The sequence below is a fragment of the Hyaena hyaena genome, unplaced genomic scaffold (assembly GCF_003009895.1).
Source record: "Hyaena hyaena isolate Hyena2069 unplaced genomic scaffold, ASM300989v1 scaffold_874, whole genome shotgun sequence".
Taxonomy (NCBI): domain Eukaryota; kingdom Metazoa; phylum Chordata; class Mammalia; order Carnivora; family Hyaenidae; genus Hyaena; species Hyaena hyaena.
Genome location: NW_024081504.1, coordinates 315,231 through 328,356, shown reverse-complemented (window position 1 = coordinate 328,356; position 13,126 = coordinate 315,231). Strand labels below are relative to the sequence as shown.

Genomic DNA, 13,126 nt, shown 5'->3' with positions numbered 1-13,126 from the left:
TGTACTGGGCTTTATTTTCCTCCAAAAAACAAAGTGAAAACAAGAATTTGACTTTTTAAAATATTAAATAGATATATTAAAATTTTAACAGTGGTATTTTAGGCCACCTTTTTATATCAGAAATTGTGACATCTTAACTCATCAACTTAATGGTGGGACTTACTGTGCATAATGCTATTTAACTCTTATAGAAGCAAATGTTACCTTGAATAACATAGACTACAGCAAGAACAATTCATTCTGTTTTTCCTAGTTTGCTTTCATATGTCTCTATTCCTCTGTGCTTTTATATTACCTGGTTCTTTCTTGTCTTGACTCACTAGTTCCATTTTCATAACCACATAAACACTGATGTTTTATTTGTTTTCATGCAATTTTCAGTTTTGTAAGAATTGTGACTAATTCTCTTTCAAATGTGAAGAATATTTTTAATAAAAATATTAAAAATATTTTAAAATTCAAGGTTTACAATTCAAATACAGTTTAGCAAGCTTGGTACAAGAATGTTACACAGTTTTATGTTATAGATTACAAATAAACAGATAAAAGTGTTTAGTTTTATTTTTGTAATTTTTTTCAATATTCAGAAAATAGCCTAATTTTAAGAGTATTTGAATTGAACATCATAAATCTTACAGTTTTATGAAGTCTAATGTTCCCTGAATATATTATCTGTGTTTGCCAGTATCAAACCCATAAACTGGCATTCAGTAACTGTTGCAGAGATGGTTAAGCATCCTGTTGATTGGTTCTTTTGGCTTCAGCTTTACCATCTCCATTAAGGCCACTGCTGTCACTCCTAAATATTTTCTCTTCAAATATAACCTGAACGAGACTTCCCTACTAGAATCAGGAAGAAAGCGAAAGGAAATATAGCAGCTGTTAAGTGGGTTGAGGATTATAAGCACATGCTTTAAGTCATATATACACTGTTCCTTTTTATGATCTAATGGTAACTGATTTATCTATAAAATGTAAGTAACTTTTTTTTTGGGGGGGCGGGGTGGGGTGTGGGGTTTAGGTCCAGCAGTGGTTCCACCTCAGTATTATGGTGTTCCGTGGGGGGTGTATCCAGCCAATTTATTTCAGCAACAAGCTGCAGCTGCGGCAAACAACACAGCAAATCAGCAAGCAGCATCACAAGCCCAGCCTGGACAGCAACAGGTATAGGCCTGCCTTCATTAAATTGTACCTGAAGAGTCCTTGAAATTCAATGAGTTCCTTGTTTTCAAGATCTGTGCCTTTTCATCTTCCTCTGTATATGATACAGCACCTAGTATATAATTGCTATACAAGTATTGAGTCCATATTTTTTTCCTAATTGGTATTATATGAATTTAAAGATATATTTAAAGGTTTATTTCATTTTTACATTTTTGTTACTGAAGCTGTCTTGAAATCTCTGTGGCAGATTTTAATTTTCTTTTCACTACCTTTCAAGTGTGCTCATGTTTCTATTAAAGTAATTGTCATTTCATTTTCTTCTAGGTATTTAAATTACTATTTTAAATATTAACTTTAATACGTTTCTGACCAGAAAAAGATTATGGGGCTTTATATTTTTAATCAAGCTGGGAAAAGTTTTAAAGATGAAATATTTTCACTAACGATTAGATGTAATTTCTTAAAATGTAAAATGTTCATTATAACGGTTTTGGTTGGTTTTGGGTTTTTTAAATCTCAGCTGCTTTCTTAGAACTATTCTGATAAACGCACAAACACTATTGATGATTTCAGAATTCTGATTGTCAAATTCTTCACAATTATACCACAGAAACGGCTTAATGAAAAGTACAGTGTTACTTGACAGTTAAATTTTATTCTAAATTTCCTTTACATAGTTTAATATTGTATTGGTGTTCTGTTGAAGCTGTGTTTTGACTCAGTCCTTGCAGATAAGACCATGGCACCATTTAATAAATTATTTTTCAATCTATATTTTCTTTGTGCAAACATGAAAATATACTACTTGAACAATACACCAGAGTGTGAGCCTTACTTACACAGGTGGTACTAGAGTGAATCCCCCTTGTCCCGAATTGTTCATGTATGCTTGTGAAATTAATATGATCTAAAATTTTGCCATTCCCCAAAATAAATTTCTTATTTCAATACAGATTTATTAAGTTAAAGAGGACAAATACTAGAAATAATTTTTCATAAAGGCCTTCTAGAATCTCCAGATGTTACTTGATAGATTGTTCTAGTTGTCAAGGGCCAGTGATTGTGTTTTTGACTTTAAGTATTTTGTATTTTTTCATGCTAAATCAACATTTTGTTGCATATAAATACATTGCGAGAATATCCAAAGGCAATTTACCACATGTACAGAGTTGTCCGGGATAAATTTATTTATCTGTTATTTTATAATTCCGTTTTTAAGGAAATCATTTATCCTTTGTAGGTTCTCCGAGCTGGAGCAGGTCAACGCCCTCTTACTCCCAATCAGGGCCAGCAAGGGCAACAGGCAGAATCACTTGCAGCAGCAAATCCAACTTTGGCTTTTGGTCAGGGTCTTGCTACCGGCATGCCAGGTATATATAGTCAGTTAATTTTAGAAATTTGCATATGTTTGAAATGTTAAATGTATTCACTCACATTGAAGAGTGAAAACATCAAATCCCTTTAAAGTCTTGCTTCCCTGCTATAAGTTACTTAGATGCCAATAGTTGAAATCTATATTTTTTGTGAGACAGGGATGGCAAACGTACCAGAATTCTCAATACATCCATTTTTTCTTACTGTGTATGGCATAAACCATAGCATTTCTTCAACATAGTCCAGAATTCTTGAAACATGCTTCACGAAATAAAAGCAATTGGTTAGAGCTGGCATGTTAAGACAAAACCTGTATGTACCATTGCTGTTGAATACAAAGTCATTTAGTTAATGTGGAGAAGTTTGCAGCTAAAATTTTCACTGTTCCATTGTATTCTGGTCATTTCTAGTAGTATAAACTATTGGTATTTATCACCTGATAGCAAGTGTCTGCTAAAATATGCCTATGAAAGCCTAACACAAAGAAAATTCTAAAACGTTTTTCCCATTAACACAGTACAACATTTAGAAAGGGACAGCAAAATACATTTTTTTGTGAAGTAGATTTTCATGACAGTAGATAGAAAACTACGATTTTAAAAATAACGGAAGGACGATAATTTTCTTTTTTAAATATCTTCAATTTTTTAAAATGTTTTTATTTCTGAGGGAGGGAGGGAGGGAGGGAGGCAGGCAGTCAGTCAGTGTGAGCAGGGGAGGGTCAGAGCGAGAGGGAGGTACAGAGTCTGAAACAGGCTCCAGGCTCTGAGCTTGCTGTCAGCACAGAGCCCGACGCAAGGCTCAAACCCACGAACTGTGAGATCATGACCTGAGCTAAAGTCGGCTGCTCAACTGACAGAGCCACCCAGGCACCTCAGGATGATAATTTTCTTAAACCAATAAAAGCAGCACTTATGTTTCTAAAATGAAATTTGAAGCTACATTTTAATATCAGATAATGCATCATTTCCTATTCTATTCTCTCCTGAAGACTCACTTTCTCAAGTATGCTATTTTTTCACTGTTGGTATAGGAGTAATTATTCCTATAACTATGTAGATTACTTATTAATGTGAGTTTCAGTTTCCGTTTAATTGTAATGTAGTTAAATTTTTTATTTGAATCATTAAGAAACATTTAATGTATCAAAATATATATGCTTGAGGGTTTCTTTTATGTGTTAATGTGCAGCTGAATGCTTCTGTATGTTATTTTGAGAATTTCTATATCGATTGCATTCATTCTGTTCTCTGAGATTCTAAGGCTTGTCTAGCCTGCTGGGTAAAGAGAAGATGTTAATCCTACAGTCACTGAAGTACAAATGATAATAGAATGGGCGTGTTATCATTATTTTCTTTTTTACCCCAGCTGTGTACTTGCTTCAGGGAAGCTGCTTTCCTGGAGCCGTTAAGCTGGAGTTGTAGACCCGTGGAGGGACATGACGACAGGGCTGAAAGGAACTGAGCTGAAAGTTTATGAAAGAATGCAAAAACGGCTCTGGGTTCCTCTGTCTGCCCCCACACATCTTTTAAGTCCCACCTCCATGATTCCTTTGCAGTAACTCTAATATTAACTCAGTAACAAATGCAAAGTAAGACCTCCTATTTCCATCCCCATTTTTCTCAATTCTTGGTGTAATTCACCATACTGACTATGTCCAACTCTCTACAATTTCTCTCTGTTGTTATACTACATTCTGTGATATTTTATTTTCCTGCCTCTTCTCCCTTTTTCATTGCTTTGATCAGTTTCCCTTTTCTCCATGTGTATCCTTAAACATGGAAGACCATGTATCTTAGTGACTAGGTACTTTGGAATCAAGTATGCCATAATTCTGTATAACCTTCCAATTTTTAGTATATGTGCTGCTGAAGCGAGCACATAATTCTGTGTAACCTAATGGTGTGATGTTGGCCAACTTTTCTCTTTGAACTTCAGTTTCAATATTGGAACAGTAGATACTTTTGGGGGATGGGGGGTGGGCATATCCATCTACTTTCATCATTTCAGCTATCATTCCTATTCCAGTAAACTAATAAGTTTACATCTACATCTCGGATTCTTTTTTGAACACCTAACATTTCTGCCTTTGTATCAGACATAACCATGTGTATGTTTCACCCACTCCTCAAAACTCATAGTGTCCAAAAGAAAAAAAAAAGAACTCTTCTCTCCCAGATTTACTTGTCTTACTGTTCACTATTGATTCCACTGTCCTTTTGAATTAGAAACTTTTGGCTTCAGCCTCAGAATCTTGTTCAACTCTTCATTTTCTTCTGTGCTTCACATTCAATAATTTGTCAGTTTCTATTCATTCTATCTCATATTCCATTTCTTTTTCATCTGTGCTCTTGCTGCTCAGCCTCTTTCTGGTCCTCCCACTAATTCTCGCTGCCTCCAATCTCTTCTGTTCATTTCATCTTTTTTATTTTTGTTTGTTATTTTGTTTTTTTATTTATTTCTAGGAGAGAGAGAGAGACAGCGTGAGCAGGGGAGGGTCAGAGAGAGAGGGAGTCACAGACTGAAACAGGCTCCAGGCTCTGAGGTAGCTGTCAGCACAGAGCCCGACGCGGGGCTCGAACCTACGAACCGCGAGATCATGACCTAAGCAAAAGTCGGAGGCTTAACCGACTAAGCCGCCCCTCATTGCATCTTTTTTTGTTTATTTATTTATCTTGAGAGAGATGGAATCCTAAACAAGCCCTGCACTGTCAGCACACAGCCTGACAAGGGGCTGAATCTCAAAAATCATGAGATCATGACCTGAGCCAAAATCAAGAGTCAAATGCTTAACCAACTGAGCCATCAGGTGCCCTCCATTTTATCTTATTTTCTCATTTCAGTTAATCTTTCAAAAATAACAGGTTAGTTATATACCACACTGGTTCTTAATATTTTCTTTAAAATAATTTTTTAATTTAGTTTAAATATATTTTTTTAATATTTTTATTTATTTCTAGGAGAGAGAGAGACACACAGACAGACAGCGTGAGCAGGGGAGGGTCAGAGACAGAGGGAGATACAGACTCTGAAATAGGCTCCAGGCTCTGAGCTGGCAGTCAGCACAGAGCCCGACGCGGGGCTCGAATCCACGAACTGCGAGATCATGACCTAAGCGAAAGTCGGATGCTTAACCGACTAAGCTACCCAGGCGCCCCTTAATGTTTATTTTAGAGTGTGAGTGTGGGAGGGGCGGGGAGAGGGAGACACAGGATCCAAAACAGCCTGAAGGCTCTGAGCTGTCCAGCATGGGGCTCAAACTCAGAAACTGCGAGATCATGACTTGAGCCAAGTTGGACACCCAACCCATGGAGCCACCCAGATGCCCCTTAATATATTAAATGATCTAGTCCCAAACTACCTAATTGATAGTATCTTTCAATAGTCCTATCCTTTAACACACTGGATCATATACTGCTGGTCAAAAATACTTGGACTTTTTATGCTTCTACCCTTAGCTAAACATTTTTCTTCTTTTAACCCTGATTTCTAAACATTTTGTAATTAGGTTTCTTTCTCGTCCTTCAATATCCTTTGCATGAAGCCTTCCTGATCTTTTCTTTCCCTGTGTGTTTTCATCAGTAACTACTCTTCTTGTACCTTTCTTTACGACTTCTGTCGGCATTGCATTTCATTTAGCTATTTGTGATTTATTTTCTCAATTCTGCCCTTGTTTTACCAAGTTAAAGGTAGAAAATGTATTAAAGTAGAACAGTATTTTCTAGTTCTCCTTGAAGGGAAGTTTGTAGATCAGTGTCTTATCTTAAAACAAAGTGACATGTTAGAATTAGGGAGGGCCTGGGTGGCTCCATTGGTTAGGTGTTTGACTTTGACTCAGGTGGTAATTCCATGGTTTGGGAGGTCAAGCCCTGTATCGGGCTCTCTGTCAGTAGAGCCTGCTTTAAATCCTGTGTCCTGTTCTCCCACTTTGTCCCTTCGCATGCATGCATGCCCGCTTGTTCTCTCAAAAGTACATATTTAAGGACGTGTAATACATTACCTCCTCTACTAGACTGTATAGTTCTTGAGTATGGGGACCGTGTCTTTTTTTTTTTTTAAAGCCCCTGTTGTATTATCACACTCTCTCAGTAAAGAAAGATAAGGTAGAAGTTAGAAGCTTTTGAACTAAATGATTATGAAAATGCCACAAATTTAAGCTTGTCGACTACACCAAAAATGACCTACAAGGAGAATATAATAGGCTCAAATGCATACATCAGGAAGCAAGTTTCTACCTAGGAACTATAAAAGAAAGAGAATAAACCCAAAGAATTTGTAAAAGGAAACCAAATAATAAAGATGGGAGCTGATGGCAAATGTACAATTAAAAGATTTAAAATATCCCTAAAGTTATTTCTTTGAAAAGACTAATAAAATTGATAAACCTCTGACTCCTCAAAACATTTTTAAGGCAGAAATAACCAACACAGAAAAAGTAAATTATCACTGGTGGCTATTAGGAATAATCTCACATTAACAAATTAGAAAAATTTAGTAAAATGGATAAATAACTAGAAAAATGTAACCAAACAGACTTGAGGATGTAAAAAAAAAAAAAATCAGAGGTCTGTTAACATTAAAGAAATAAAACTTTTCCTGGAAGAAAATTTTAGGCTAACATAAAACTTCATTGGTGATACCAGGTATTCCAGGAGGAAATAATTCCAATTTTTAAGATCCTAGAAAATAGAAAAAGATGATATGCATCGCAGGTTATTTTATGATATTAGTGTAATCTAAATACTTTCTGTGACATTCAGTGCTATCCTTATCAAAATACTACCAATATTTTTCACAGAGCTAGGACAAACAGTCCTAAAATTTGTATGGAATCAGAAAAGACCCCGGATAGCCAAAGCAATGTTGAAAAAGAAAGGTAAAGCTGGAGGCATCAGAATTCCAGGCTTTAAGCTATCTTACAAATCTTTATTCATCAAGACAGTATAGTACTGGCAAAAACAGACACATAGAGCAGTGGAACACAATAGAAAACCCTGAAATGAACCCATAATTGTATGCTCAATTAATCTTCAACAAAGCAGGAAAGACTATTTAGTGGAAAAAAGAGAAATCCACAAATGGTGTTGGGAAACATGCAGATGAATGAACCTGGACCACTTTCATATACCATACACAAAAAGATACTCAAAATCGATGAGAGACCTAAATGTGAGACGGTACCCCATCAAAATCCTAGAGAACACAGCAGCAACCTCTTTGATAGCCAAATGATGAGAAGAGCCTAAATGTCCATCGACTAATAGGTAAAGAACGTGTGTGTGTGTGTGTGTGTGTCTGTAAATACATACATACATACACAGAATGGAATATTACTCAACCATCAAAAAAGATGAAACCTTCCCATTCATAATAACATAGATGGAGCTAGAGTGTGTTATAGCAGGCAAAATAAATCTGAAAGATAAATACCATATGGCTTCACTCATATATGGAATTTAAGAAACAAAACAGATGAACATAGATGAAAGAGAAATCAAAGGAGAAGGGAGCCAACCATAAAAGAGATTCTTAATTATGAGAACAAACTGAGGTCTGCTGGAGGGGTGGTGGGTGGGAGGATGGGTTAAATGGGTGATGGAAATTAAGGAGGGCGCTTGTGATGAGCAGTGGGTGTTATATGTAAGTGGTGAGTCACTAAATTTTACTTCTGAAACCAGTATTACGCTATATGCCTAGTTACCTAGATTGTTTTTTAAACTTGAAACATTCAGAAAAAGAAGGTAAAAAACTTAAATATCAAAAATCATAGCTGGGGCTCCTGAGTGGCTCAGTTGGTTGTATCCAACTTTGGCTAAGGTCATGATCTCACAGTTCATGAGTTCGAGCCCCATACCAAGCTGTCTGCTGTCAGCACAGAGCCTTCATTTCCTCTGGCTCCCTCTCTCTCTGACCTCCTGAGGGTTCTCTGTCTCTCAAAAATAAACATTTAAAAAAATAATAAAACCTGTCAAAGACTGTACAGGAAAGGGAAATTATACATTGATTACTAAATTCTAAATTAAATATTAACACAGCCAGATGTAGCAGTATATAAGCAGGATAATAATAAATGAAGAACAAGTTGGTTTTTTCCCCAAGAATTCAAGAAGTTTACGAAGTCACATAGTGTAATTGCTACATTCAGAGATTAAAAGAAAGCAATCACAAGAACTTATCAAAAGATGCAAGAAAAGCATAAGAAATTTATGTACTGAATCTAATACTAAGTCACTTTAGGAAATTAGGATTAGAAGATAATTTTCTTAAATATGCTAAGGTGGGAATTGACACACCCGCACCCCTAAATGGATAACAAACTTGTGCTTTATGGGTAATTTTGGAATAATGCAAGGATTCCTATTAACACTTCAGCATGTTAGAGATCCTAGCCAGTACTATATCATGAGAGAGAAATGAGAAAATCCTATAAAGAATTAAAACTGTCGTGAGAAAATGTGATTGTGTATTAAATGAATCTTTAGGTAAAGTATTAGAATTAACATTCTTTTTATGGGTTTTGGATATGAAAATCAATTTAAAAATATTTGTTGTGGGCGCCTGGGCGGTCTCGCAGTTGGGGAGTTTGAACCCCACATCGGGCTCTGGGCTGACTGCTCAGAGCCTGGAGGTGGCTGTGGGTTTTGTCTGTCTATCCCTGCCCTTCCCCTGCTCATACTGTCTCCTTCAAAATAAAAAAAAAATAAAAAAGTCTCTTCTGTTAACAGCATACTGTTTGATAATGAAAAATTTTAAAGATACTTCTAGTAGTAGCAAGTACTTAAGACTAAACCTAACTAAATGTATACATGATTTCTATGGGAAACATCTGTGTTTATACATTAAATGTTTATACATATAATACATATACATATAATGTTTATACATTAAAGGAGACCAAATACATTTGGACAGCTCAGCATTTAAACTTTTAAAAATGTTTTTATGTTTAATGTTTTTTTTTTGCTAGTTTATATTTTTATTTTTTATTAATTTTTTTTGATTTTGCATAATTTTATTTTATATATATATATTTTTTACAAATAGTTTACTGACAAGTTGGTTTCCATATAACACCCAGTGCTCATCCCCACAAGTGCCCCCCTCCGGGCCTATTCCCCCACTCCCCCCTACATCCATCAGTCGTCAGTTTTTGTCAGCATACAAGAGTCTCTCATGGTTTGCCTCTCCCCCTTTCCCCCACCATTTCCCCCCTTCTTCTCCCCCATGGTCCTCCATTAAGTTCCTCCTAATCCTCCTATAGGTGCAAACATATGATTTTTGTCCTTCTCTGCCTGACTTATTTCGCTCAGCATTTTGTTTAATGTTTTTATTCTTGAGAGAGCAGGGGAGGGGCAGAGAGAGTAGACACAGAATCTGAAGCCGGCTCCAGGCTCTGAGCCTAACTAAACACTAAAAAATTTTAAATTATTGCCTGGAGAGAGAAACCAGTGGGACCAAATAGCAACCCTCAAAAATGAAATCCCCAGAGAAAAGATACCTAATAGCAAAGAAACAAAACAAAGCAGTAGGGAGGAAATGACTTGATTTACAAATAAGATGAAATAAAATTGGTTGTTTCGGAAACAAAATGAAATTGAACCCTTGCCCTGTCTTGTGTTCAATAATCAACTTGATTTGGATTTTAGACCTAAATGTGGAAAATGGACTTTTAAGGCTATTAGAAGATAATATAGGGAAATTTTGTTATAAGAATAAAGGAAATAATAAATTTGACACTGTTACCCCGAAATTCACCATAAAGATAATAGAATGTGTGGCTAGGGATGGAAAAAGATAATTGTAATGTATTAAGACAGTGAAAAACTTTAGATACAACATACATAGTTATTAGCCTCTGGAAAATGAGTAAAAGACTTGGTAAAAGCTTCTTGTAAGAATAGCATATGAAAAGACGCTCAGCCTCTTTTAATGTAGGAAAAGGAAACTAAAAACCACAACAAAATATTTCTGCCTTCCCTCCATATCAGTCAAATATAAAAGTCTGAGAATATAAAGTGTTATTAAAGTTGTAGAGAAGTGGGAACTCTAATACCAAGGTAGAAAGAATGTTAATTTCCCCAGTGTGTCAGTTGCTTAGATACATACGTTGGGGTAGAGACATAGTCACACATTACACACCAGGATACATGCACTAAAAAGTTGATAAGCAGTACTCATGGCAGCAGTGTCCCTAAATGAGGGGAGCAGTGTAAATACAGAACACACAAATGTATTTTGGCATCTATCCAATGAGCTGCTACACTAATGGAAAGAATAGAAATGTATAGGTATATACAACTATATGTGAAAATTTTTACATCATTCAGTCCAAATGATTAAGGAAGGAGACATTCTTGGGTAGTAGAGTGGTATATAACTGAGAAGATTGTGGTGGAGCAGAGACAGAGGTAGCATGCTGTCATTATACTGTACTTTTGGGTTTACATTCTTGTGTTCATGTGTTTTATTTCACAATAACAAAATTTTAAAATCTTTTGTTTTTAATATTTTTATTTATTTCTAGGAGAGAGACAGAGAGAGTGAGCAGGGGAGGGTCAGAGAGAGAGGGGGACACAGAATCTGAAACAGGCTCCAGGCTCCGAGCTGGCAGTCAGCACAGAGCCCGACGCGGGGCTCGAACCCACGAACCGTGAGATCATGACCTAAGCGAAAGTCGGACGCTTAACCGACTAAGCCACCCAGGCGCCCCTCACAATAACAAAATTTTAAACAGTATTGTGCTTTGCTAATAAAGTACATTGTCTGGTTAAGAAAATATTAGTCTCAGCATCCCCTTTTCTTTAGCTCCCCTCTGGCCCTTTTTACATTGGAACTCCTTAGAAGCATTGTCTGTACGTTTTTGTGGTTCTTCCATTCTTGACTGAACTCACCATAGTTTGGTTAGTATCCCTTGCCATAATGACTTCCATGTTGCTAAATCATTTGTCAGTTCTCAGCTTTTAATTGCTTTTAGCATCATTTAACATTGTTCATCACTCAGTCTTCATTGGAATTATTTCTTCTTTGGCCTGCAAGAGACCACATTGTCCTAATTTTTTTTTTTTTTACCAGCTATTCTTCTTTTTTGTTGTTGAGTTTTATTTTTGAGAGAGAGATAAAGCATGAGTAGGGCCAGGGCAGAGAGAGAGAGAGAGAGATGCAGAATTTGAAGCAGGCTCCAGGCTCCACGCTGTCTGTACTGAGACCGACATGGGCCTCGAACTCCCAGACTGCAAGATCATGGTCTGTGCCAAAGTCAGATGGTCAACCAACTGCGCCACCCAGGCATCCCCCTGGATATTTCTTCTTCATCTCTTCCTGGTTCCTTCTCTCTCCATCCTCTTAATGTGAAGTACTCTGTCCATAGATCCCTTTTTAATTTTTCTTGTTGATTTTATTCTTTGTAACTGCAGCCTGGACCTCTCCATTAAACCTGAGACTTGTTGGGGCGCCTGGGTGGCTTAGTCAGTTAAGCGTCCGACTTTCGCTTAGGTCATGATCTCGCGGTTCGTGGGTTCGAGCCCTGCGTCGGGCTCTGTGCTGACTGCCAGCTCAGAGCCTGGAGCCTATTTCAGAGTCTGTATCTCCCTCTGTCTCTGACCCTCCCCTGCTCACGCTTGCGCTCTCTCTCTCTCTCTCTCTCTCTCTCGCTCTCTCTCTCCCCCTCCCTCCTAGAAATAAATTAAAAAATATTTTAAAAATAAATAAACTTGAGACTTGTATATCCTATTGGGCATCTCTGGTTGGATAGGATATAATCTCAGATTTTTAACATTAGTTCTGTGAGGAGACAGCTTGAAAGCTCTGTATTCCCCTCTAGATTTTGCCTTATATGTCTTTCTGTTTGGTTGGTTCTTCTAAATTATATCCATTTATAATGAAACTCATTGCAAAAATAGTCAGAATTAACCATATTTAACTAAAAACAACCTTTGCATGTGAAAGTGTTCATCTTGGTAGTGAAGGTAGTGTTTAAATTTAAAACTATCAGTACCTGGGGCACCTGAGTGGCTCAGTTGGTTGAGTGTCAGACTTCAGCTCAGGTCATGATCTTGCATTTGGTGAGTTCAAGTCCCAGTTCCAGCTCTGTGCTGACAGCTTGGATCCTGGATCCTGCTTCGGATTCTGTGATTCCTTCTCTCTCGGCACCTCCCCCACTCGTGCTCTGTCTCTCTCTCAAATATAAATAAAACATTTAAAGAAATACTGTTCAGTACATTTTTGCAAATGGTTGTCAGAATGTTGATCCTGAACCTGAGTTCTTGTCCTGTGTAAGGCAGACTTTATTTTAGTGTTTATCTTTTGAGAGAGAGAGTGGTAGCAGGGGAGGTACAGAGAGAGAGAGGGAGACACAGAATCTGAAGCAGCCTCCAGGCTCTGAGCTGTTAAGAGACCGATGTGGGGCTCGAACCCATAGGCTGTGAGATCATGATCTGAGGTGAAGTCAGCTGCCCAACCAGCTGAGCCACCCAGGCGCCCCAAGAGAGACTTTTTTAACCTGACCTCTGGGAGGAAAGTAAGGTTTCCTACCTCAAAGTGTAGTTAACTTCTCTCCTGTGCATCTGGAGTGGTACTTGTTATATACTAT

At 37.1% G+C, this 13,126-nt stretch overlaps 1 protein-coding gene across 7 annotated transcripts in view; it reads left to right on the top strand.

Moving 5' to 3' along the window:
• Positions 1 to 13,126, top strand: part of PUM2 (pumilio RNA binding family member 2) — a 96,994-nt gene that overhangs the window by 44,950 nt on the left and 38,918 nt on the right. For all 7 annotated transcript variants that reach the window (XM_039220187.1, XM_039220191.1, XM_039220190.1 and 4 more), the window contains 2 exons: positions 1,022 to 1,164; positions 2,405 to 2,534. In XM_039220187.1, the coding sequence (XP_039076118.1) occupies positions 1,022 to 1,164; positions 2,405 to 2,534 (273 nt within the window). The remainder of the gene's footprint in view (positions 1 to 1,021; positions 1,165 to 2,404; positions 2,535 to 13,126) is intronic.